This window comes from Puntigrus tetrazona, chromosome 16 (assembly GCF_018831695.1).
Source record: "Puntigrus tetrazona isolate hp1 chromosome 16, ASM1883169v1, whole genome shotgun sequence".
Taxonomy (NCBI): Eukaryota; Metazoa; Chordata; class Actinopteri; order Cypriniformes; family Cyprinidae; genus Puntigrus; species Puntigrus tetrazona.
In genome coordinates, this window is record NC_056714.1 from 12,547,714 (window position 1) to 12,574,040 (window position 26,327).

The 26,327-nt window shown below is 38.1% G+C and overlaps 2 protein-coding genes across 5 annotated transcripts in view; both read left to right on the forward strand.

The window, feature by feature from the left end:
- The window catches only part of nbeal2 (neurobeachin-like 2), a 56,288-nt gene extending 47,643 nt beyond the window's left edge, over positions 1-8,645 (forward strand). For 2 of the 4 annotated variants that reach the window (XM_043260627.1, XM_043260628.1), the window contains 13 exons: positions 1-110; positions 493-610; positions 697-794; positions 1,040-1,153; positions 1,236-1,322; positions 2,842-2,951; positions 3,371-3,543; positions 4,068-4,162; positions 4,835-4,951; positions 5,034-5,195; positions 5,367-5,515; positions 6,451-6,586; positions 7,621-8,645. In XM_043260627.1, coding sequence (XP_043116562.1) covers positions 1-110; positions 493-610; positions 697-794; positions 1,040-1,153; positions 1,236-1,322; positions 2,842-2,951; positions 3,371-3,543; positions 4,068-4,162; positions 4,835-4,951; positions 5,034-5,195; positions 5,367-5,515; positions 6,451-6,586; positions 7,621-7,728 — 1,577 coding nt within the window. In that variant the 3' untranslated portion in view covers positions 7,729-8,645. Of the gene's footprint in view, positions 111-492; positions 611-696; positions 795-1,039; positions 1,154-1,235; positions 1,323-2,841; positions 2,952-3,370; positions 3,544-4,067; positions 4,163-4,834; positions 4,952-5,033; positions 5,270-5,366; positions 5,516-6,450; positions 6,587-7,620 lie in introns of those variants that run through there. The other 2 variants (XR_006252776.1, XR_006252777.1) reach the window with 2 other exon arrangements.
- Positions 8,646-15,034: 6,389 nt separating this feature from the next.
- On the forward strand, positions 15,035-26,327 carry nradd (neurotrophin receptor associated death domain). The gene is made up of 6 exons (XM_043260266.1): positions 15,035-15,411; positions 20,846-20,978; positions 21,102-21,470; positions 23,757-23,988; positions 24,082-24,224; positions 25,240-26,327. The coding sequence occupies exons 1-6, from the start codon at positions 15,370-15,372 to the stop codon at positions 25,551-25,553; spliced, it is 1,233 nt and encodes a 410-aa protein (XP_043116201.1). The 5' UTR covers positions 15,035-15,369; the 3' UTR covers positions 25,554-26,327.

A 26,327-nucleotide genomic window follows, 5' to 3' on the forward strand; every position in this document is an offset into this window, starting at 1 on the left:
GTTTTGATCTGGGCTGCTTGCAAATCAGTCAGGAGAAGGTCAATAATGTGTTGCTTCCGCGCTGGGCGTCTTCGCCTGAAGACTTCATCAGGAAACATCGCAAAGCTTTGGTGTGCACTGAATACACTGAAAACAAACAATACATTTTTAATGTAACTGATAAATAGCTATTTACTACAGTTAAGTGTTGTTTTCATTCGGTGAGTGAGTCAGATGTTTCAGTAATTTAAGCGGTTCATTTGACTGAATCAGATTTGTGAAAGGACTGATTCACCCTAAATTTACTCGCGCTCAGACCATGTAAGAAATAGATGAGTTTGTTTCTGCATCAGAAAAGATTTGGAGAAATTTAGCATTACATCAGTTGTTCACCGGTAGATCCTTTAGAGTGAATGGGTGCCGCCAAAATGTCCAAAAAATTCTAATCTTATATAATCCACACAACATTCAGTGACATTCTTGATTTAACACACTATATTTGTGTGTTTAAAGGAGTGTGAGCATGTGTCTGCTCACCTGCACGAGTGGATCGATCTCATATTTGGGTATAAACAGCGAGGACATGAAGCGGTAGAAGCTCTCAATGTCTTCTACTACTGCACTTATGAGGGTAAGAGAGCTATTAAGAGTTCATATTAGTTGAAACATGTTCCTGCGTGGAAAATATGACTGATCGCTGTGTGCTTTGGCTGTCAGGTGCAGTGGATCTGGACGCCATAGCTAATGAGACCGAGCGCAAGGCCCTGGAAGGCATCATCAGCAACTTTGGCCAGACGCCCTGTCAGCTTCTCAAGGTGGGACATCAGACAGATGTTTCCATCTCCAGTCAGCATAAACTTTATTTTATATGAGCTTCCAGGTCTGAAGAGTGTAAATTCATATAGTATAATAGTAATATAATAGTATTTATGTCAAGTTTTAGTGTTTTTCAGCTTTATTTGAGTTAACTATATGCATTTAATGTTTTTTAGTTTTAGTTAAAAACTTGCTTCTCAAAGCATTTGGGTAATGTATTGTGGGTAACCTCCGTGTCATTCAGGAGCCCCATCCTCCCCGTATGTCAGCAGAGAATGCATTCAGGCGGCAGGCCCGTCTGGACATTCTGCCTCCAAACCTTTTTGATCAGCTCACTAAACTCCGGTCTTTTAAAGAGGTGAGCCCCAGTTTCATCTGAACTGCATAATATGCTGAATTGAAACAGTGATTTGAGGTGTTTTTTATGTCGGCTCATGTAGGTGGTGAGTGATGGACTTCCTTTAGTCCAAGCCGTGGTGCCCAGAAATCAAACTCGCTCCTTTATCATCCCTGGCTCTGACATACTGGTGAGATCATTTCACAATTATGTTCGCTTGTCGTGTATTATTTGAATAAGATCAAAACCAATCTTCATCAAGAGTGTTAGTGCAGTGGTTCTCAGGCATGGGGCCGGGGGCCACTAGGGGGCCTCAGCAAAATTTCAAGAGACTTAAAATGACTTAAAATTATTTGAAATAAAGACAAACAAGTGTTTTTTTAACATTGTAAAAAAAAAAGTTGACCAGCAAAAAAGGCAACCTATCAAACTTGTTAAGTTTACTGAACTAGCAGCTGAAAACTTAATAACTTCTTAATAATCTAATGATAAAACATTTGGATGTGTTTTGAAGAAACACCTAAAAGGAGAATCTTTTCTAGCAATGCTAGTAGAGTATTTTTATTCTGTTCAAACAAACAAATACAATTCTCCTACTAAACTATTTTTTTGTCATTTGGATTTTTTACAGTGAACGAATGAATCTTGGCTGTAGTTTGATTTGTTTTAAGTTTTAGTGCTTGAACTTCAAGAATTATGAGATTATTTTATGCAATAAAATCATCTGCATTTAGTTGAAAATTAAATGTTGTTTCTATGAAGATATTTTATCTGCTCAACAAGCTCCGTAAAACTGTTTTGGAAGGATATTTATTGTGAAAGCACTGTGCAGATACATTTGGATTGAATTAAAACTGTTACATGAAACATTACTGTAATAGTTGACTCAAAGGGATAGTTCACACAAGAATGAAAATTCTGTCATTCATTACTCATGTGCTTCATGTCATTCCAAATGTTCCAGACCTTCGTTCATCTTCAAGACACAAATTAAGATCTTTTTGCTGAAATTTCTTTTTGACGAGAGCTTTCTCCCGTGCATAGCAAAGATCCTACAACGATCAAGGCTCAGAAATGTAGAAAGGACATTGTGAAAATAGTCCATCTGACAGCAATGGTTCAACCGTAATTTTATAAAACTACGAGATTACTCTTTGTGCGCAAAAATAACTTATCTCAACAATTCATCTCCTTCACGTCATCCTATAGAGCCATTTTGAAGAGCATCACATACATAACCAACGTGTGCAACATATGTACGCGGATGCATTTTTTACGTTCAGAACGAAGCTTAAACAATGTATGGTGCTGCTGACACAGAACAGCATACATTGTTTTCTTAAGTAAAACCTTGAAAAAATTATTATTTTAAGAATTTGGGGGTACCCACTGACCTCCATAATTTCTTCAGAATAGCCTCTTTTATGTTCAGCATAAGAATAATATCATACAGGTAATTATTTATTCTTTTTGGATGAACTTTGCCTTAACTCACACACACACACACACACAAATTCTTTGCTTTAGTACAGTGAAGGTATAAAAACTCAAAATTAATTAAATTTTACTTTTGGAAAGAGCGCCATCATCTCACTCTCATTAATGTTTTCTCTCAGCATATATTTTAGCAAGTGGGTCTTTCACAGATCATATTTGAGGGTATCCGATCGATGCGCTAGTTGATGTTTGCGATGTTTGTCCTGTTTCAGGTGACCGTGAGTGCTAATGGAATGATAGGCACTCATAGCTGGCTGCCCTACGACAAGAACATAGCTAATTATTTCACCTTCACCAGAGACCCCACTGTGAGCAACCCAAAGTAAGCCCAAACACGTACATATCTCAACACATTGTATAATCATATTCAGACACTTAGTGATTTCATATAGTTCTAAAGGCGAGAGGTTTTGATTAGGCACAAAGTTATTTTTATAGTGACAACATTGGGCTTTGGATAAATAATCAAAAGCTTTATAGCAGCTTATAAATAGCAGCTCTTTGACATTAAGCTCTGGTGGTTTGGCTGCTTTGGTCTCTATGAATGTTCTTCAGTCAAATCGGGTCCTTTGTAGTAAAAGCTAATTTGTTTTGCCAAGCCTTTCTCGTTGTTTTTGAGTGGTCTGCTAACATGTGTCGAACCTGATGCTTAAACACAACATTGATCTATTTCGAATGTTCCCCCGCCGACAAGTTTCGTCCCATTTGTTGGTACTAACCTTTTGTTTGATCTGTTTTTAGAACCCAGCGGTTCCTCAGCGGGCCGTTCTCCCCAGGGGTGGAAATCGGGTCCCAGGTGCTGGTGGTGTCCACTGACGGGCGTCTGCTGTTCAGCGGGGGGCACTGGGACTGCAGCATTCGGGTCACTATGTTAGGCAAGGCCAAGCTGGTGGGCAGGATCTGCCGTCACATTGGTGAGAGCCGTCTGTCCGATACAGACGTACACGAATAGTACAAAGCCAAAACGCAGCTGTAGACATTGGAATGAGCTTGGTGGAGCTGCTGAGCTGAGTCCTAAATCAAATTAGCTGCTGTCGGATTTGGCTGTCAGATGTTTGAGGAATCATTTGTTGCTGAAACAGAACCATTAACCTTGTAAAGCCTGAAATATGACAAAACGTAAAAAAAAAAAAAACGGTTTGCATGTGTTTTTAATGAGTGTCATATTTGATACACCAGGCATCGTATGAGGACCAAAACGTGAACTTTGCAATGACCTTTATTCTAAAATGTATTTTACTTCCTAAGAAATCTAAAAGGCATGTAGTAGATTGCATGCGATACTTTTTCTGCAGTTTTTTGATCTCGTGGATAATGTAGAAGCCTTAGAAACGATTGCAACTCCTCAGATGATGTATGGTGCAAACTGATTATATAACGCATTTGATTATGAAAAAATGTCCTGATGGCTAAATAATGTGTCTTTTGTGGGATACAGATGTGGTCACGTGCCTGGCTTTGGATCTCTGTGGTATCTACCTCATCTCTGGCTCACGAGACACCACCTGCATGGTGTGGCAGGTCCTACAGCAGGTTTGCTCACACAAAATACTTTTGTTAATACAAAATAAGTTAATACAAAAAAAAGGTGCGAGGGGTACGTCTGCACTCGTGAGCAGTCACTGAAATTCGGACAGAATGGACACTGTCGTATCAATTATTTTTCTTACATTGTTTATACTTTTGTATGCGAGCGCACAGTAAAAGATCAAAAGTAACAGTAAAGCAGCAAATCAGCATATTGGAATGATTTCTGAAGGATCATGGGACACTAAAGACTGGAATAATGATGCTGTAAATTCAGCTTTGCCAGCAAAGGAATTTAAAAAACGTTTAAAAGCATTTTAAACATAGAAAGTTGTAGGCTAAAGGTTAAATTCTACTAAAATTTGACGGCACTGTATAAGACTGAAGGGCTTTATTCAGCGATAGCAACCTGCTAGGATGTACATTATCCCTTACTTATTAGCATAAATCAGTATTTAACTGGCAATTACTTGAAGTCTGCATTCTATTGTTGTCGATATTTATTTTTATATTTAAGCTTTTAAATAAAAATGTGCTCAGGTACTTTTTGCTGTTTTCAAGATTGATGTTATTTTACTGATATACAGTACTTGATGGGTCTTTATGTTGCTATTATAAGTTGAATTAGTAGTTAGCTTGGTTGTGTCTGAATCAGAGTGTATTTTTTTATACCTGTAGGGCGGTTTCTCTAGCGGTCTGTCTCCACGGCCCGTGCAGGTGCTCTGTGGACATGATCAAGAGGTCACGTGTGTCGCCATCAGCACTGAGCTGGATATGGCGATCTCGGGGTCAAAGGTCAGTTTAGATCAGACCACTTCTTCCTTGTCGTTTCAGGAGTTATCGCATTGGGTTTAAGTGTAAGTTTCCTCTCGTTTAGGATGGCACAGTGATCATGCACAGTGTGCGTCGTGGGCAGTATCTTCGGACCCTGAGGCCGCCGTGCGAGAGCTGCCTTCCTGCCCCTGTGGCACACCTGGAGGTCGGCATGGAAGGGCACATAGTGGCCCAGACTGTTACGGAGGGCCGCTCTGCTGGAAAGGTGTCGGTCGGCGACGTTTGTTAAAAGAAACAAGTGTTTTTGAGTTATTGTGAGAACGGAAATCGGCAAAAGATGTAACGTTAAATAAAAAACGGAACCAAAAAATGCTTCCACTGCTCGAATTTGGCTCTCGCAGTTACTTGTGTAATTTGTATATTTCTGTGCTTGTAGGAGAAGTATGCGCTGCATGTGTACTCTGTGAATGGCACCCTCTTAGCATCTGAGACGTTGGACGAGAAGATTTCAGCTTTGCATCTGGTGCCTGACTACCTCATCGTAGGCACACAGCAGGGGAACCTTCACATTCGCGACCTGTACAGGTGAACACACGTCTAACGGGCATTTAAATGTACACCTTGTTTTTTTTTCATTTTGTAGACAGTATTTAAAAAAAACATATATATATTGTTTTATTTAGCGTAGACATTTTGTACGAAAGCCTTCCGATCTCTTTTTTTTTTTTTTTTTTCTCGCAATTTCGAGTTTGCTTCTACTAACTCTGAACTTTTCTTAGAATTGCGTGATGCAAACTCACAATTCATACTTTTTCCTCCGAATCGTGAGAAACTATTTGCAGTTGTGAGTAATAAAATCTGAATTGCGGGGGTTTAAAGTCAAAATTGCGAGGAATAATCAAAATTGCAACATTAAAGGCAAAAAATTGTACAATTCTCAGTTTATATCTTGCAATTCAGCCGTTTTTTTTTCTTGTAATTCTAAATATTTTCCTCATAATTGTGAGATATAAACTTGCAAATTAAAAGTCAAGTTCTAAGCAAAATTCTGAATTATTAGCTGTAAACATGCTATTGCCAGAAGAAATGTGCTTCCATTGTTTTGAGCAGTTTTGTATTGTATTTGAACATTCGTGATAATCAGATAATAATGTATCTTGAGCAGCAATGATTTCGGAAGGATCGCGGGACATTCATTTTAATTCATTTCAATTAATAGAATAGAAAATGGAAAACGGTAAGTTTACATTGCAATACTATTTAAATAATATTACAGTTTTTGCAGTATTTTTGGTCTGACAGATGCAGCCTTGGAGAACATAAGATACTATAGTAGTGTAGGCGTACAGCTGCTCAGCTTAGCACGACCTGTTTGATCATATTCTTTGATATTTTTTTCCCATTGTAGTAGATGCATTCTTAATAAATCCTTTGTGTCATCACAGTAAATCTTCAGCAGCTGGCTCCATATTTGCTTCTCATTCCCAAGTCTCTTTCTTTCTGTCTTTGCGTGTGTGCAGTTTGATTCTGGCCGTTGCGCCCTTGGCCCTGAAGATCCCCGTGCGCTGTGTGTCTGTCACGAAAGAGAGCAGTCATATTCTGGTGGGCCTGGAGGATGGCAAACTCATTGTGGTGGGAGCAGGAAAACCGGAAGAGGTGGGGTGGACGGGTTGCCAGCAGGATTTTTACTGCCTGAAATAAACTCCACGCTGCTAGATTGTTATTAGCACATCATAATGCTGATAGCAGCATTGATTTTTAAAGCAGTTTACTTTTAAATTATAAGTGTAAGAATAAAAACAATTATGCAAACTATTGAGGAAACAGTAAAAATTGACTTTAAAATAAATTACTTGAATGAATCCATACAATCGAGAACTGATAAATATAACCAACCAACTTTTTTTATTTTTTAATAATTTGTTACACTTTTATACAGCGCTGAAGAAAAGACTTGTTTGAGTTTATAGTTTTATTAGTTCATCATAATGTTGATCGGCATATTTAGGCCTAAATTTGTTTATTTTTTGTTCAGTAAATATTAATAAAAACTGAAAATGTATTTTATATATATATATATATATATATATATATATATATATATATATATATATATATATATATATATATATATATATTTATTGTTAGTTTGTAGTTAACTTATTGTTGGAAAAAATGAATATTAAAAAATGAATATTAACCAGGATAAATAAATGCTGGAAAATATTTTTAAATAATGTCTGTTGTTAATTAAGTAAACTACAGTATGGAAGCCCTTTTCTGCCACTAAATAAAAAATTTAAAAAGGTAACTGTGTCATTTTTCTCATTTGTGATACAAACTCGCAACATTTTTCTCAGAATTGCAAAAATTCCTCAGAACTCCTAATTGCACGTTTATCTCACAATTCTGAGAAATGAATTGTAAATATTACAAGAATTGCAGAATTGTGAGATAAAAGTCCTTTAGCAAAATTACTTAATTTTTTTTTTTAATTCAGTGGCAGAAACAGGCCTCCATAAAGTCGTATATAAAGTAGGTCTCATGTTACCAAAAAAGAAAAAAATGAAAGAGGTCAACTTTTATTTGTTGAAGATGTTCATTTATGTCTTATGCGTTTAATTTTTGACGCGTGTCAGCGATTTCTTTTCTCAATAACTAGTTCAACATTTAATTTTGTCTCAATTCAGGTGCGGTCTGGGCAGTTCTCCCGCAGACTGTGGGGCTCCACACGCAGAATCTCCCAGGTGTCCGCAGGAGAGACCGAATACAACCCCGTCGAGCCTCCTGCTAAATGAGCCCCGCGTGCCTTCATCAACACCTGCCCGTCCACAAGAGACGCCACTGCAACCGCCCCGTCCGCTTTCCCGCCCTTCTGAAACACAGAGCTTGGGAAGCCAGAGTAAAGGGAACGCGAGTGGTGAACGTGCACTTTTATACAAAAAAGGGAAAAGAACATTCTTCTTGAAAATGCAATGATTTGTACTGCTTTTAACAGACAAGACTTTCCAAAGATTTTTGATCGGGGCGAATCAGGTAGTCGCCTGCAAACTTTTTAAGTTTTGTCGGCTAAGACTGAACTTTTTTTTTTTTTTTTTTTTTTAAAGCAGTATGTTCTGTCCTGTGAATCACAGACTGTCTTCTCACTGGCTGGAGCCCGAGGCACTGTATGCTCAGCGTGACGGACCTAGTCTCTGTCACTGAGTGACAAACCCTCATCACCTGAGCTGCTTTACAGTATAGTAGATCTTCTCATGCTGATTTTTACGCTTGCTTTGCCGATCTCGTTCAGCACCGGTACTTCATCCGACACTTGAAAACCTTCTTATATTAAAAGATGTCATCCGTGACGGCAGTGTTTTCACGGGACAGGCGCTGACGGAGGTGTGTGTACAGTACGCGGGGTGTGGGTGTTTGTACTTCTTTGCACAGTTACTTGCAGGCGCTTTGTATAACGCAATAATTCATGTGAATCACGCCTGAATCAGAACGAGATCCTTTCACTCCTGTTTGATGACGTGAAGCGCTTAGAGCCCTGCTAAGTCTTGAGACCTCTGGTGCCTTGAAACGGGTGAACAATAGAAATGTCCATAATTATGATTAATTGTGACTGAAATACATTTAAGAGGTAGTTCACCTGAAAATTAAAGTTTTGTCATCTTTGACTCACCCTTATTGTTCCAAACCTGTCTGACTGACATTCACCCCCTCCAAATATATATATATATATATATATATATATATATATATATATATATATATATATATATATATATATATATATATATATATAATGTTAAATAGGTTATTTTTATATATATAAAATTTATTTTTTTTTTTTTATAGGGGGTGAATGTCAGACAGGTTTGGAACAATATATATATATATATATATCTCGTTATAGAAACATGTATTTTGTGATTTAAAAAAAACAGAAAAAAAACTAGGTTCAGGAACGACATAAAGTGAGTAAAAATTTTGGGGGTGAACTATCCCTCAATTATATGGCTCATAAAAACCACAGGAAAAGGAAAAAAATATCACGATCTTAACGGAATTTTATCCTTTTTTTTTTTAACTCCGCGAAGTGCCTCGACTGTGTTGTTCGCTGTAATTATGAAACTATTTGTAATATGTGAACCCTTAATTGTCCTGTGAATGTGTTTGTTGGCTGGGGCCGCAATTCTGTGTATGTTACCGTTGGAATTTTTTTTGTCTGGATGTTTTGTTTTTTTTCTTCTTCTCTTGACGCACTGAATGCTTTGAAGGCCGTGCTGTGTGACACATGGGTGTTGGGGGGAGAGGGAGACATCTTGCTGGCTTCTCTGGGATGGTTGCGTTCATTCTGCTGCTCTGCGCTGGACAGCAAAGCCAGCAGAGAAACTGAAGCGCCGAGCACAACGGCCAGCTCTTATACACTGTTTAAAGGGGTCGGTCACCTGGAAATTACAGATTCTTTTTAATGCCGAGCAACGATTAATCGTGATTATTCGCGTCTAAAATAAATGTTTTTATGTAATATACATGTTTGCGTATTGTGTATATTTATTATGCATGTATAAAGACGCGTACATACAGTAAAATTTTTACATGTGTATGCTTTAGTGCTGTCAAACGATTAATCGCATACAAAAAAAAAAAGCTTTGGTTTACATAATAAATGTATGTGGGTCAAAGACATTAAGATGTGCGCATCAAGTGATTTTATGTCAATAAAAAGCACATTAAATGTAAGTAAAGTGTTAACTTTAAAAAAATAAAATAAAATTTGGTCAATAAAATGTCACGATTTGATTTAAATAATGTTATATTGTCATTCAGTGTAACAATATTTATGTTAAAATTTTAAATATAAAAAAATACAACAATAAAGCAGTATTACACTTATTGTTAAATAAGTTAAACCCCTTTCGTCTTTGACCCATGGATACTATATATATTTATAAATACACAACTATACAGTATATATTTTAAAAATATTTACGTGTGTGTGTGTGTGTGTATATATGTATATATGTATATGTATATATGTATATATATATATATATGTATATATATATATGTGTATATATATATATATATATATATATATATATATATATATATATATATATATATATATATATATATATATATATATACACCGTATAAACAAAACAAAAAGTAAACAAAAATTATTTGACAGCACTAATTATATTCTATTTATTATATTTTATAGTATATAGAAATATATTTAACATTATAAACATAACATGTTCTCTTAATGATATACATTCCTGTACGTGCATTTATGTATACATAATAAATATGCACAGTACACACACACATGTACGCAAAACCTTTATTTTGGAATCGATTAATTGTGTTCGCTGCCCAGCACTGATACTTTCCCCAGTAGTTATTCGTCTTTGCGTCGTTTTAAACTCGAATGACTTTGTTTCTTCTCCTGAACACATTGCGTCGATTTCTGAGCTACAATGAATGAACACTGGGCCTTTCAGATAGAAAAGCAGCATAAAAGTTACCCGCGTTAAGTTTTCTGAAGCTATTCGTGCGAGTAATAAATGGCTAAAAATCTGCCCCTCAGGTGAGCCGTTAACTGCTTTGACCGGAGCGCCGTGTCAAGTTTGATTCATGAACGAACCATTCAAGGCTTTGTGAACCGGATCATTCAAAAGTTCCAACTCAAAAAGAACGATTTGCTCACGTTCATGAATGATGACTTGAAATCCCTCATTCAAAGCTACCGTACGAGTTCAGAAATGAAATATAGATCAATACGGATCGCTTGCTGCACGGTTCTTTTGAAGCTTGAGTCAACATTCGTTTTAATTACATCAATGAAAGCAACCAGAACAAATCTTTTAAATCCTCTTTTTGTGTTCCATTAAAGAATAAAGTCGTAGCGGTTTGGAATGAATGACCACGGTTTTAATTTTCTTCTGTGAATTATTCCTTAAATACGACATTGTCTCCTGTGTCACGTTCGCTCGCAGTTCAAACACTGCCGCTGAAATTATTACTGTAAGATAGCTTAAGGGATTTTTTAAAGAAATGTGTGTTACTTTTCGCTGTGTTTCATCGCTACACGCACAAAACCTTGCACACACACACTCTTGTTTGGGTTTAGTCTTGAAGATCAAACAACTGAATTTCGTTTGTGTTGGGAAACTGAAGCCATAAAAGATTAAGTCCTGTTTTTATGAAATGCTTGCAACTAAACCGCTCCGCTGTTCTTGTTATGCAGTGACTATGATGTTGTTGAACGGGATGAAATATGTTAAGCCTCATGTCTGTTCGAACAAATAATGGCTTCGTAAGAGATGTGACGGCTATTCTCTGTTAAACACATACTGCCCTTTTCTGTTTCACAGCCTTCCTGTCTGACTGAGTGAGTGATGGGATTGTGTAAATGTATATGGTTTCTTTTAATTAAATATATTAGTCTATATCAATTGACTTGAGGTGTGACTTTTCATCAGTGTTATTTTAGCTTAAATGAGATGTTTTATAGATTTTATTGTAGTTGTGTGTGTGTGTGTGTGTGTGTTTAGGGGGATATTAAAAGGTCTTACAGTCTTCATCTCTGTATTTTTGTTTTGCAATACGTAAATCTAAAGATCGTTAAATCAAGATTTTAAAGGAGAAGTTCACCCAAAAATGTCAATTCTGTCATCGTTTACTCCTCCTCAAGTAGTTCTGTTTTGCTGAACACACACAAAAAAAAAGATGTTTTGAAGAAACCAGGCTGTTGTGGGTCACCATTGACTTCCATAGTAGGAAATAAAATACTATGGGAGTCAATGGTGACCCAAAACAGCCTGGTTACAGACTTTTTTCTAAATATCTTCTTTGTGTCCGACGGAACAAAGAAATTCTGAAACTAGTTGAGAATGAGCAAATGATGACAGAGTTTTCATTTTGTGAACTATTCCTTTAGGCTTAGCACAACAACAAACATACAGTATGTCAATAGGGGATTAAACTCTGTTTTCCTTTTGAATTAATGTTCGGGGAAGTTGTATTTTCAACTTTGAAGACGTTTGTTCAGACCATATTGTGTCTCGTTCAATTTATTTTTTATATATTCTTTACTTGGCCTTACGAATGCGTAGACCTTCATGAAACCTGCAGAAACCCTTTATATATACATCGTTTTTATTTGTTTTAAATCACAGTCTTACTTATTTCAGCACATCAAGTTGAACTAAATGAAAATGAATCCTTTTGGCTTTGCATCTAGCTGAAATGCTTTTTCATTTTGAAGTTTTATTCGACCGATTTATTTTACTTGTAATAACAAACCTATTTTTTGTGGGTTTTAGCTGTCCCTACTTTTATCCAACAATCAAAATATTTTAATAATCTAAATGCTATTTTTTAACTTTTTGTTTTAATAAAAACGTAAACCTAAACATAATTACTTGTGCATTGTTTTATTCCCTCTTTGGTTTGACTCCAAGTTACTTAAATGCAGGTCGTGCATGTCTTTTCCTTCCTCAGATCAAGTCTGCGTTTCTCTCTGACGTCTCAGCCTTTTATTCCCTCCTCCTGTCCCGACGCGTTAAACCCTATTAGGGTTGAAGAGGTCACAGTTACACCACATTTATCTGAGCCGGGGATCCTTTGATCTCCCGATGGGCCGAACATCCTGTTGGCTGACCCATAAACACCCCAAGGGGTACGTTTGAGTGGACGACAGTGGAGGGGGGGGGTCGGCTCTGGCATGGAGGGCTGGAATGCACCTCTTCCAGTCACTACATGCAGCGGGGCAGAGAGGAGATGGGACGAGCTGGTTATGGTGGCAATTCAGCTCTGATCTGTTTGGCTAACAATGGGAGGAGGGCTTGACACCTTGCTCTCAGTGGAACCAGGCACCCCCCCCCCTCCCGACCCCTAAAAAGAAGAGACGGGGGTTAAAACGTCCTGACAATCACTTGTTGTCTGGGTAGTTCCTGAACCACAACAACCTGCAAACAGCCGCAAAGCCCCCCCACAACCCCCTCATCTGTCTCGTGGAATCGTCTTCCATCAAGTTTGTATCATTTCTTTGCTGCGAGGGTTTATAGTTGTGTTTATTAGATTGCAAACTGTAAAAACTTGATAACGGCATTGCTAATGAAACAAGAGCCACTGACGGGGGTTTTGGCTTGGGTTTAATTCATATAAAACAGTTGAACAATAACTGTAGAGATAGCTGTACAATACCTATTAGACGTGACCGTAGTGCCCACATCAACGAACAGTATTGTTCTGTTTGTTATAGTTAAGCTTGTTAAGGTTTGTTTTGGGCCTTCTGGGATATTAAATGCTCAGATTCTTCTGGATTTCGATTGGCCGCCAATGTTTTTATAGTTCGTTAGTTATAGGAATAAAAATCATTCTGAAAGTGATTCCAGTTAAATTCTCTGGCTGTAGCTGTATTAAATTGTTTAATTGCTTCACTATTCCCGTAAAAATTCGAATGGCAGTCAAAACTTTCCAGCCTCGCCGCTGTTCAGTGTTAAGCGTGGTCTTGTTTTTGGTTCGTTTAGGCCCGTTAACACCACAAACTATAACTAAGTAGGTAACTGTAATAATAAGTAAAGTCGAGAGGTTCTGATGGGCTGTCAATTTTTAAATCATTCATCAGCTGTTCTGAAGGGATTCTAACAACATTGCTACTCAACTGTGTCGTTACCATTTTAATTGTGGTGGAGACTAGTCTTATACAATTGAAACTGTTATTAAACGTTTTGTTGTTGTTGTTGTTATGCATGGCCTCACAGGATAAAGTGCCCACAGATTTCCACTTCTTGTACTTACCAGTAAATTCATACTTACGTATTTTGGTTACTATTTCTGTAGACTTTTTAGTTTAACAAAAAACAAGACAAGACTAAGGTTTTACAATGGCACAAAATCAAAAAAATAAATAAAAATGTTATAAAATATATTATATATATATATATATATATATATATATATATATATATATATATATATATATATATATATATATATATATATATAAAAAAATATATATTATATATATATATATATTCAACCGTTTAAACAATGGTATTAAACAATTGTACAAAGTTTTAAGTTGTAGCTATGACATACTAAAGTTCATTTAAAAATGATTGGTTAAGCAGCCTACACTTGCATAGAGTGTACAAAACCGGTTAACCTGTCAAACGTTTTATCTGAGGTTTGGAAGAGGCCTGTATGATTATAAAATCCCGCAATTTTTAGCCAACTGTCAGCAAAAGAGTAACTCTGTAAACTGACTTGTTCAATAAAGAAGCGCTCTTTCAGGCTCGTTATTTACTCTAGCAGCTGTCTGCTCACAGCTTCTGTCGTTTAAGGGCTACTGACACCGTGAACGAAAGCAGAAAAAGGCGAAACGAATCGGCGACGAATTAATAAAACACCATCTCTTCTTTACTTTAGCCCGTTTCTTCGCGGCCATTCTTTGAAGCGCTGCGGTCATTGTATGCGAGGGAAGTCTCCATTTGTTTCTCTCTGAAGTCTAGAGACCCCATGCTGAGTTTTACGACGTTACTCAAAAAAAAAAAAACCTCAGATCTGAAAACCTAAGCCACGGTTGTGTCTCTTTTTATCTCAAATCCCCAACTGGAGCCTCGACCGGGCGAAATGGGTTCGTAAGCTCTTATATTAGCTCTTTTTAGTCCAGAAACAAACCATGGCAACCATAGCAGGCCTATATGTCCACAATGTCGGTGTTGCTGCAGTTATTCTAATACGCATTATTTTAGCAGAAAAAAATATATATATATATATATATATATATATATATATATATATATATATATATATATATATATATATATATATATATATATATATATATATATATATATTTATTTTATTTTATTTTATTTTATTTTTTTTTTGACACTGGTCTGTTTTATGGCCGATACAACCATGTAATAAACGAGCACTATAATCATTTTCCCACAGGCAGGAGAGGAAGATCTGTCCGCTTTTCTCCATCGCGCTCCAGTCTGTCCAATCACAGAGCTCCTGTGAGGTTTCTGGGGCTTTACGTCCATCCCCTTCAAGCAAAAGCTATTTAGTCAACAGCTGAGCCGACGGCGAGCAGAGCAGCAGTCGAGAGAAGGACTGGCGCTAAGCGGCAGGTTTCACTGCGGAGACAGAAGAGAGGTGGTGTATTAAAGTTTTGAAGCTTCGCGCGAGGATTATCCGTGTTTGCAGCGCTATTCGTGCAGTTTTCCACTGGACGTCTCTTAGGAAAAAAACCAAAAAAACTTGAGTGAGAAGAAGACTGTTGATATCAATGGAAGAGAGCGCCAGACGCTTTGAACAGGGACTACTGTAGATGTCTCATGTGGTTATGAACATCAGTGGGTTTTGAGCACGAGAGACTCGTTGCATTTATATCCCAAAAAAAACTAAGGAAAACTCTTCATGCAATGGCAGCACTTCAACTCTGTTTGTGGGTCTTGGCTGTAAAGGTGAGTTATTCGTTATTCTGCTTTACAGTATTCAATATATGACACTGAAATCCCAACAGTTGAGTTCGGGTGTCTGTAAACAGTTTTTACTGTTCATATTTTCCAGCGTTGCTAGGTTTTTCCAGTCGCTTTTTAATTACAGGAGTGTTTTTCATCTGTAGCGTATGCAAAGCTGGGTTTGTTTTTTGCGATGTGAAACGTGCCGCTTTAGAAATCCGCAATTTATTCAATAAATGTCGATTAAGGGTCCCGTCGTTACGACCTGCTCTTTGCAACGCTAGTAAAGCTAATTGCGATGATTAGCTGTACTTTTTCTAAACAATTTAACACCCATCTTAACAACTTTACTGAAACATGTAGAACATTTTAACTGTAAATAAATTAAAAATGTAATATATTCTGAGACTAGACACACACAAACACACACGCACAAACACACACACACGCACACACACACACACACACAAGCTAATATATGAACATACTTCATTTTGGCAAGTGTTGCACCCCGTATAGTGTTACAATTAATGTTATAATATCACAGAAATGAGTGGAATCTTCATTTAGCATTGTTTTAACATACTGAAACACTAAGTTTTATGTAAAAAGTGTACTTTCTTACCTCAAAATAGCTCTAACTGGTTAAACTTTAAACCTTAAATATACAAGTGTATATAACTAGCAAATTAGCATTTCAATATATAAATGCAGTTTTTGTTTGTGTGTATTTTTTTGCAAACCTGCATGTATTATGCAGAATATAGTTTTTTTGACACGTGTAGATAGCACGTTAGATAATAAACACCGTTTATTGCCTGGCACAAAAGTAAAGCGGTTAAAGACAGGAAACGGGAAGGTAACACCCTTTTAGAAAGTGAATAGCACAACTTTTTTTTTTTTATCACACCAATAAAATAGGTGTAATGTCCCGATTTTGTTCACAGCGAGCATTAAATGTTTAATATTTACCATCCAAAAGGAGAGATATCTCATCCTGTTTTCCGAATGAGAAATTAGGCTCCAAGAAATCTCCAGATGTCAACGCGGAGCCAAATGGCCTTGCGATTTATTCCCGTTACGCCGAACACCAAAATAAAAAGTGCTTTGTCACTCCGAATTAAAACAGTTTGCCAGCAACTGGTTTGTTACCCGAAACGCGAACGACGGGCGTCTTTGCTTGATGACTCTGCAGTCTTTTTAGGTCAGTGGTAGGTAATGCATTAAATGCTACTGGCCTGATCCAGATCCATGTCTCCCGGCGTGTTCAAACAGTCTGTGGGGGAGCCAGGGATAGCCCCCTCCGACCCCCCCCACGTCTGTTGGTTGATAGGCAACCACAGCTTAAGTACTGCTGGGGCCCAGGATATCCGGAGCATTGTAATTATCATCATTTTCTCTCGGTCTGCGGAGAGCGAGGGGATAGAATTTGCAGCTCAGTAATTTGACTTTCCATTTAGCCACATCAACTTTGCTTCTTTCGGTGGGGGCAGGATTGCGGTTTCCTCTTGAACTCGCAACCTTGTTTTTCTCTTCCTCCTCTCTCGTTCCCCGCTCGTCTTGATAGAGAAGCCCACTGTCTCTGGCGGCAGACTGACACTTGTGTAAATGGTCTTGAAGTTCTCCAGGGCCCAGAGCCACGTCCCAGCCTGCCGTTTAATGCGTTCTGACTCTTTCGCGAAACGCAGCTTCTGCTACTGTTGGCTGCAGGGAGATGAGATAGCGGTCGGCCTCGGTGGATGTCTGTGGTTGTGTGTTCGGTTGGTGGGGGTGAGGGGTCAATCGCCGGTGCCTCCTGGGGCCCGTGGAGCCTTTCATGTTCCCATCATTCTCTTTCCAAACTCACTCGTGGGGCAGCGCGCATGTGCTCATGTATTACATTGTACAGCTTTAAGCTTAAAGCAAGACAGACCAGGTAAAACAGAAGAAGAAAAGAATAGATATCACGATAGCGTTAATAATTGTTTGAAGTCATTGTATAGTTTAATAAGTACTTACGTTCATAATATTTTTTGCGGAACAGACGCCTGAGGATACGTCGATATATTGGAGTTTTTACAGGCAGGATTTTATGCTATTTTATCACTCCATAAATCAGAAAACTATCGACTGGACACCATTATGGAACGAAAGCAGGCAAATCATATGCACAAATGAATATATAATCATTTTGAAAAGGCCGCCTTTAAAATAAATGTAGTGTAATTGAAATCTACAGATGCTAATTATGAGGATGTTTTATTTCTCTGCCACTCTATGTTATGAAAGCAAAATATGATGATATAGTGATATCTCAAAACTGACAAGAAAATGAAAAAACTTTTTTTTCCCCCTCTGTAGTGTCTTGCCTTAAAAGGATAGTTTTCCAAAATGGAAATTCTGTGATCATTTGCTCACTTTCATGTCGTTCCAAACCTAACTTTGTTTCTTCTGTGAAACACACAAGACGTGTTCTGAAATGGTTTCGGGACACTTTTCACTTGGACAAGAACAGTTCTTCATTCTTCAACGACATCTTCTTTTGCGTTCTGCGTGGGACGCAGTACATTTTCATTTTCGGGTGAGCTGTCTTTCACAAAAGATCCCATCATTCAGCAAGTCCGTGCGTTTGACCTACATTTTGGGATCCAGTCAGCAGTAAATGTGGTGTCCAGGCTGACATCGTCCCTGAATGAGATGCTTGGGAAGATCAAAGGCGCTTTGTGTGAAGTGGCATCATTCAAATGCATTATCTCTCTGTATTATGTGGAATCAGCACTTAGGCTGGAAGTGTCTGTAGTGTTTTTGCCCCCCCGCTCTCTCCTCCTCTGAGCTCTGCATTCCTGTCTTTGCCCAAATGTTTATAGGTGATATATCATTTGTTTGCACTATTTAACTAGACTTAGGTACAAATTATGTAGTGATATATTGTTATGGAGGATGTTAAGATCCACCCTCAGCTTACTGTGTTTGGTGAGTATCAAACACCATATTAGGACTTTATCTCTGTTTATCTAATATGTATTATTCATATGTGTGTGTGTATTATTGAATATTTTATTTAAAATTACATAAAAGGTTTATACATAAAAAAAATTTTTTAGTGTGCAGTATATACAATATATATATATATATATATATATATATATATATATATATATATATATATATATATATATATATATATATATAAATATTAATATAATATATACATGTGTGTATATATATATATATATATATATATATATATATATATATATTCATTTCTAAAATATTTTTATATATATATACAATATAAATATATATATACACACACATATAATTATTAATATATTTATTAATTATACAGCGCAGGACTTTTTAGTTTGATTTCCATTTTTATATATGATTTTCTGCATCAAAATCACAGACTTGTGGTCCTTCAGAAACAATTCAAATATACTTATTAGATGCTCAAACCAGTTATTTAATACTTTTTGCAGAAAACCATAGTTTTTTAGGATTCTTTTTTGAAAAGACGGTTTAAAAGGGGCAGCCGTTTTTTGTAACTTTAGCTAAATTCTGAATGTCTTTACCGTCACTTTTGGTTAATTTAACGCATCCTCGCTGAATAAAAGTAACAATTTCTTTCCGAATAACAATCTTTTGATCGGTTTCAGCTTTTCACATGGCAGATTCTTAATTGTTTGAACGAAAAGGTGCATCAAAGTGAGCTGGTGCGTGCTCTTTCTCCTTACAAAGTGAAGGTTGTCGCCCCGTGGGCAGCGGTGTACAAATGTGAATTAGTGTTTCTCTGAGATTATGAGCGTGTGCGCTCGTTCAGCAGGTTTACACACGCTCTCGTCCCAGCAGAGATCAGAGAGGAGAAGAGAAAGACATCAGAGAGGCTGTGTGGGTTTTGCTTTCCCTCTTTGGAGGAACTTTACATGTTAGGCATCTGTTGGCTCTTGTCAGAGCCCCAGGGGGCAGTTGTGAAGCGGAGGGGGTGTGTGAGGGGTAATTTTCCTAAACATATGCATGTTTAAGATGCCGCAGAACTGACCTCCTCCATCACACCTGCAGAGCTGAGGGGGACATCAAAGTCTTCTGTTACCCAAACAGACGCGCACACACACACACACACACACACACACACCCTCCCCTGAGGTCCTAGGCTGCACCGGTGTGCCCACTGCCGATGTTTTGAAATAGGTGCTCCAAATTTCCATGAACGAGGAACCTTTTTTAAACATCCCTTAGGGTTTGGGTTAGGGTTAGTTTAATCTTTCTCATTTTTGATGTTGTATTGTTGTGGATGTGTGAAGGGGTGTGGTGTTGTTACACTATGTACACTCAAATTGGAGTGTTAAAGTCACAAGGGCTATTGAAACCCACTTCAGGCTCTCACAGGAAACACTGTGCAATTAAAATGCCTAAACCCTTAATGCAAAATCACAGGGAAACGTGTGTGTGTGTGTGTGCGCGCCGTAGAGAGAACAAAGTGCCCCACATATTTCAGTGTGTGGACTGCATGATATGGCAAGTTCTCCTACAAATGAAAGGTTGCGTTTTTATGAAGCTGCTTGAATGTGTGTCAGACTTTTAATTTTATTTTTTACCTATAAGACCGTCATCCACCATTTTTTGGGGTGCTGATTTAAAATATAGTGTCTGTACAGAATAACATGCAATTTTCAGAGTATTTTTTTTTGACAACCATTTGTGAGATTAGGAAGTCTTGTACTATTCCTTAATAACCAGATAAAACATCCACAAAAACTCTTATCTGATTCCTATCTTACTCTAAGCCATGTTACAATTGTTGGCTAAATTATTTCTATATATTTATATTATATTCATATTATTTCATTTTATTATAATCCTGATTTTAAGGTTACAGTTTAATATACAAATGACAAATAAAAAAAAAAAAGAAAAGAAAAATAAATAATTTATATTCTAAAATATACAATGGTTTTGTTAATAATTTTTTTCCATTAAAAGAAAAACCTTTAGAATTTAACTGCTTTTATTATTTTGAATAAGTATAAACAAAAAAATAATCTTACTTTGATTAAAAATAATCTTACTTTGATTAAAAACTGATTTGGAGAGTTATGTGTATGTATATATATATATATATATATATATATATATATATATATATATATATATATATATATATATAAACACACATTATATTAGGCCTATTATGCATCTTTATTATTTAAATTTTTTTCAAGGACTATAAATCTTTATACCATATATCACAATTTATATTAAGTTTTTTTAAACAATTTAAAATGTAGGCTTTTATTTGAATGTACTTCTAAGGCTAAATATCAATATTTGTTCATTTTTCAGTTTCATATTGAGACTAAGAGGGCTCGAAAAACCTCTTAGAATTGACTTTTGGGTTGAATTTATGCTACAGGTATTAATTAACATGAACTCGACACGCGCTCGTGTGTTTTTGTAGGTGGCGTTTGGTAAGGTCTGTACCTCTGAGCAGTTCACAAAAACAGGCGAGTGTTGCAGCATGTGTGCCGCGGGCACTGGTTTGGCGAGCAGCTGTGGTCAGGAAGACACCAAGTGCCAGCCGTGTCAAGATGGTGAGCGTTTTCCATACACTTTCACTTCCATTCCCAACAAATGCCTAGACGTGACTGCCTACAGTTGTTTTGCCAGTGTTCATTCCTGTATTATTGATCAAATGATTCGAACTCTTCTCTCAGGCGTGTCGTTCTCCGACTCCGAGAGTCTGTCGGCCTGTCTTCTGTGCGCCCGCTGTCCCGCAGGCATTCCTCGACTGGCACGCTGCACGCCCACTCAGGATACCCAGTGTGACTGCGGCGAGCATTTCTTCCTGTGGCGAGATGGTAACAGCACGAGTGGGCTGTGCGCGGCTTGCTCCATGTGTGGGCATGGAAGCGGAGTGTTTCGGGCCTGTGGGCCGCTGGGAAACACTGTGTGTGAGCGGTGTAAACCAGGGACGTACTCAAAGGAGCGGAGTGACAGGAAACCCTGCGTGCCCTGCTCACGCTGTAATGACGACGAGGTGGAGATCAGACCCTGCCAGCCGGACTCTGACACCGTCTGTATGGGTGAGCGGGACGTTTATTATATTTCTATTAATCAAGATAAAACCAATAAGCCTGTAGTTTCACTGAATAAATGTGTTCGCTGCATTTATCCTAAATCATTTTACGGTGCGATATGTTCATGTTTACTGCGATTATTAGGCTTATATTGATATTGAAACATATTGTACGGACCATTATGGCCTTTAGGCAGCACTGAAAACGAGCACAGCGAACATGGAGCTTTTTAAACGAATGAATAAAAATCACATTTTAAATAATAAATAAAAAAATTATCGCATTTTACATTTCTTATATACTTTCTTGTATATTCCTTATTTTAAATGACTTAAATTGCAATTTGGAAAACGCTTTATTAAAAGGATAAAATAAAAGAGGCTAATCTTTCTGGTTAATCTTTTATTTCTCATAAATAAAATCAAACAAACAGTGAAAAAGTTGAATTGGAAATATTCTACATATTTTAAAAGTTTATGGCATGTGAAAAACACATGGAAAACTTTTTTTAGATTGCTTACTTTTAGAGAGATGAATAATATATAGTTTATTACGTACTTATATAGTTTAGCATATTCTTACTTTCTATGATTTTGACTTTAAAACATTAAAATAATTAAAAATAATGTGCATTAATTATATGGGGTAAATTGGATTTTGTCATTATTTTCATTCATTAAATTAAAGCTTGTTAAAAATAGTATAAATATTTTAAAACCCATATGAAAACAACATCAATAAAAAGCATGAATTTATTTCTAAGAACCTGGCCCGTGCTCGTCGAATCAGATTTTGACAGAAATTTCCTTTTCTGTCTCTTGGACCCTTTTACTCGTCATTGATTTGACACACCTGTTAGTAAATACGGTTGTCAATTCCAAACACTGCCTGTGTGAACGTAACCCGAGATGCATGTGTGTGCTGGATGAAGATCGTGCCAAGCTATATATAATAACATTTATGCGTGTGTGTGTGTGTGTGTGTGTGGTTAGATTGTTAACATGTGGCAGACACCTGTGTTCAGTCAGAAAAAAAGCTTTTGAGAAAATACAGCTCACTTAGACATCAAATGTTCTTCTCATTCTTCAGCGGTCTTAGCAACAATCCAGTCGTGATCGGATCGAGAAGATAAACACTTTTTTGTCTGATCTCTAAACAGTCCCGTGCATCATTTTTAAAACTGTTTTGAGTGCGAACCGCCATTTAGAAAGCGCCACATCTTTAACGGATAGCATCGTAAACTTTGCCCTGAGGTGCGTTAAATGGGTTGGAGGTTAACCAGCTGGCCACCGGGTCGCATCCCACGCTGCCCTCTGTTCTCTGTAGGGTGGACTCACCAGTAAGATCCTCGACCTGCCGAGGTCAGGGCAGCCACAGCGAGCGTTTGATCCACACGGACGGCCTGTGGGGTGTGTGAGAGAGCGAGGGGACCAAAGAATGCATGCATCTGTGTGATAGAGAGTGTGCGTGTGTGTGTGTGTGTGTGTGGCCTGCACGATCTATTTCAGGATGAAGGGTGGGGGGCACGAATCCTCTTGACCATTCCTCACTGTTCAACATTTCGATCTGGCATTTAGTCTGTCAGCTGCGCTGCGCCCACTGATGATGTGTTAATCAGACTCACAACAGATGTGCGTCAGATGTGGCTTTCACACGAAGGCTAAAAAGAGCATTTCCTTTTTTTGCTGTCTAGGTGTTTAAGTGCTCCAGGGTGTACTCCGGTGTGCTTCGAATGTCTAGTCAGAACTAATGATAGGAATCAATGACTGCCAAGTTATAACAATAGACATTTTTCAGATTTATGCGCGTATATATGAGTATATATATTAGTGCTACAAAAGTGATTGATTACCCCAAAATAAAATAGTATCTTCGTTCCTCTTCGGAACACAATTTAAGATAATTGGATGAAATTCGGAAGGCTTTCTGTACGTAAAGAAAAGTAAATAATGACGACATTATTCAGTAATTTGTCTCTTCTATGTCTCTCCTCGTCACTGTAGCACCATTTTGGAGAAAATCTACATATTTCTGTCTCAAGGATATGCTGTTTTCAAATCAAAGCATAAATACGCATAGAGAATGTATCAGTGTGGTGCGGCTACGTCCTAAATGAATGCAATTCTTGTCACGAAACACAGAAGCAGAAGCTCCGCCCCTGCATTAAATGCGTTTAACGCCATTAAACTGGAAATGAATGAATCGCCCGTGTTAACACGCTTACTTGACAGCACTAATATACATATACATTGTTTATAAAATATAACCAAACGCGTGTGTTTTTTTTTCCAGTAAAAGACCTTAACATCCTGTCCCGTCCATCTGGTTCTGATGGTCCGCGTGAATACCCCCGAAAGCCGACTCTGAATGAGGAAACAGAGAACGGGAGCAGCCCGGCACCAGGGTCTGGATCCCCTCGACTCACTCCACAGGACCAGGGGGGCAACAACAACAACATCTTGGTGTACGTGTCAGTACTGGCTGCGGTGGTGCTCGGCCTCCTGCTCTACGTCGCCTACAAATGGTGAGGTCACGCAGCGATTTAAAGAAGCAAAATACACCTCGACTTGTTCCTGTTTTCGCTCGATGATAAACGTGTGATTCGGCGTGTGTCCAGCTGGAAGTCATGTCAGCAGAAGCAGGCTCTGGTGAAAGCTCGGGTCGGCGAGTTGAACAATGTCGGGGAAGGAGAGAAATTACACAGCGACAGCGGCGTGTTTCTGGACTCGCACAGCCTTCAGGAAAGCCAGCCCAGCAAAGGTATGAGGAAACGGCTTAAACCCATCCGTCTGTCTTCATCGTAATTTCTATTTATCTTTTTCAACGGTTCATAACAGGTCGTTTGTACTATTTCGTTGGCGCTGTTCATTGAAAGAACTAATTCATGAGCACAATCTGTACAAATCATTCATCTTTTTAAACTGTTCATCAGAAAGCTGGCTCCTAAGAGTCACTTGTTCCATTAAATCCTTATTTTGAACTGTTCATTAAACATACAGAGTTTTGAACTGTTCATTATCGACTTTTCTTTTTATCATCTTATTAAGCTGTTCATTAAGAGTAGTTTGTAAAAGAGTAATAATCATTTTTTCTATTTGCATTTTTTATCCGTTCATTTGAATAACTAATAACTCATACACATAATCTGTATTATCCATTTGTCTTTTCGAACTGTTTATTCAAAGTATCAACTCATGAGTCATTTGTACTATTTATTATCCTTTTTGAACCCTTGATTAAAAAGAACCAACTATTAAGGGTCATTTTTAGCATCTTATTTAGCTCTCATAAGAGTGATTTGTTGTATTTATTTGCCTTTTTTGAACCAACTGTCAAAAAAACAGACTCACAAGAGTAATTTGTATTATTTATTTGCATTTTTAAGCTGTTCGTTAAAAGAATTGGCTCATAGAGTCATTTGTTCCATTTGTTCAGTTTGCTCATTAAAAATACTGGCTCATTTTTTATTGTTCGTTAAAAGAAAAGTCTCATTAGACTCATTTATGCAGAATGTCGTTTGGTTCGCCAGAAACAATTAGCACACACAAATCATACTTTTTTTTTTGAAACACTGGTCACATTGTTTCCGATTCACAAGAAGCGAATCAAGTTGTTCGCAAGTCATTCAATTCAGGAATCTGGCTGCATTGGTCGAGCGGTGTGTTTTGATTCACAAAAGAAGAATTGGTTCGTAAGAGTCATTAGCTTTGGGAGCGTCGTCACTCGTAGCTTACCGTAGGTTTTAATTTTGTTCCCTTTCTCTCACTTTCCACAGGCAGTAAACGAGACAGCAAACAGGACACGCGACTTTACGTGAACCTGCCTCCTCACAGACAGGAGGAGGTAGAGGGGCTCCTCGCCGAGGGGGGCAGTCGGAGCTGGAGGCAGCTGGCGGCCACGCTCGGGTACGAACAGGACCGCGTGGACGTCTTCGGACGGGGCCAAGACCCCATCCACACGCTCTTAACTGATTGGGCCCAACAGGAAGGCTCCACGTTGGGCCTGCTCTGCTCCGCTCTCACACGCATCGACCGGCCAGACATCATCAGCGCCCTCACCGCCCCCTCTCAAGGAGCGGCAGTGGTCTAAACACTTGAATACCTTCCTAACGCCTTCAAGAAAGTGAAAGAGACACTCAAATCACAGAGGAACTGCGTCCGCCGACTCATTCTCGAACGCCTCGCTTGCACTAAGACTTTAAAGAGCGGGATTGGAAATAACGCGTTAGTTTATTTCGCTTACGAATTTAGTTTCAACAGCTTGAGATGTTCCGCCACCTCAGAACATTTTCCGCTCGCTGTCCCCTTTGTCGCGTCAAAACGAACTCCGCTTTCTCCGTTTCGTTCGCACTCTGTTTCGGGTGCTTTGTATTTATATTTCAGCGCTTCCGCCGTTTGAACGAGGGTCGCCGTCGAAGCTGGATGGGGTGTTCAGCGTTTATCCCGCGGCCTGTCAAGGCCAACGTAACGCTGTAAGGTGTTTTATGGTTTCCGGCGAGGAAAACCACTAAACGGGCCTCACGAGGGAGCTGTATATTTGGCAATGTACAGACGCACGGTCAAGTCGCCCGAGAGAATCATTCACGCCAGCGCTTGGTTGGTTTGCGCTTTAACCAACAACGCAACCTAAAAGCGGCGTCGCTTGTGAGTCACCTCTCGGGCGCCTTTGCTTTGAACGCTCAGGTTTGCTCTTTGCTGGTTTGCGCGTTTCAAGGTCGTTCTGTGCGAGTTCCGAGCGAGACGCTTTTCGTATACACGTTCACGTTATGTATCTATCTCTTATGTTTGTCCTTTTAAATATTGATGTTTATAGGTACCTTTGTATTTTTCGAAGAAATAAATAAGACATTGTGTGAGCAAATAA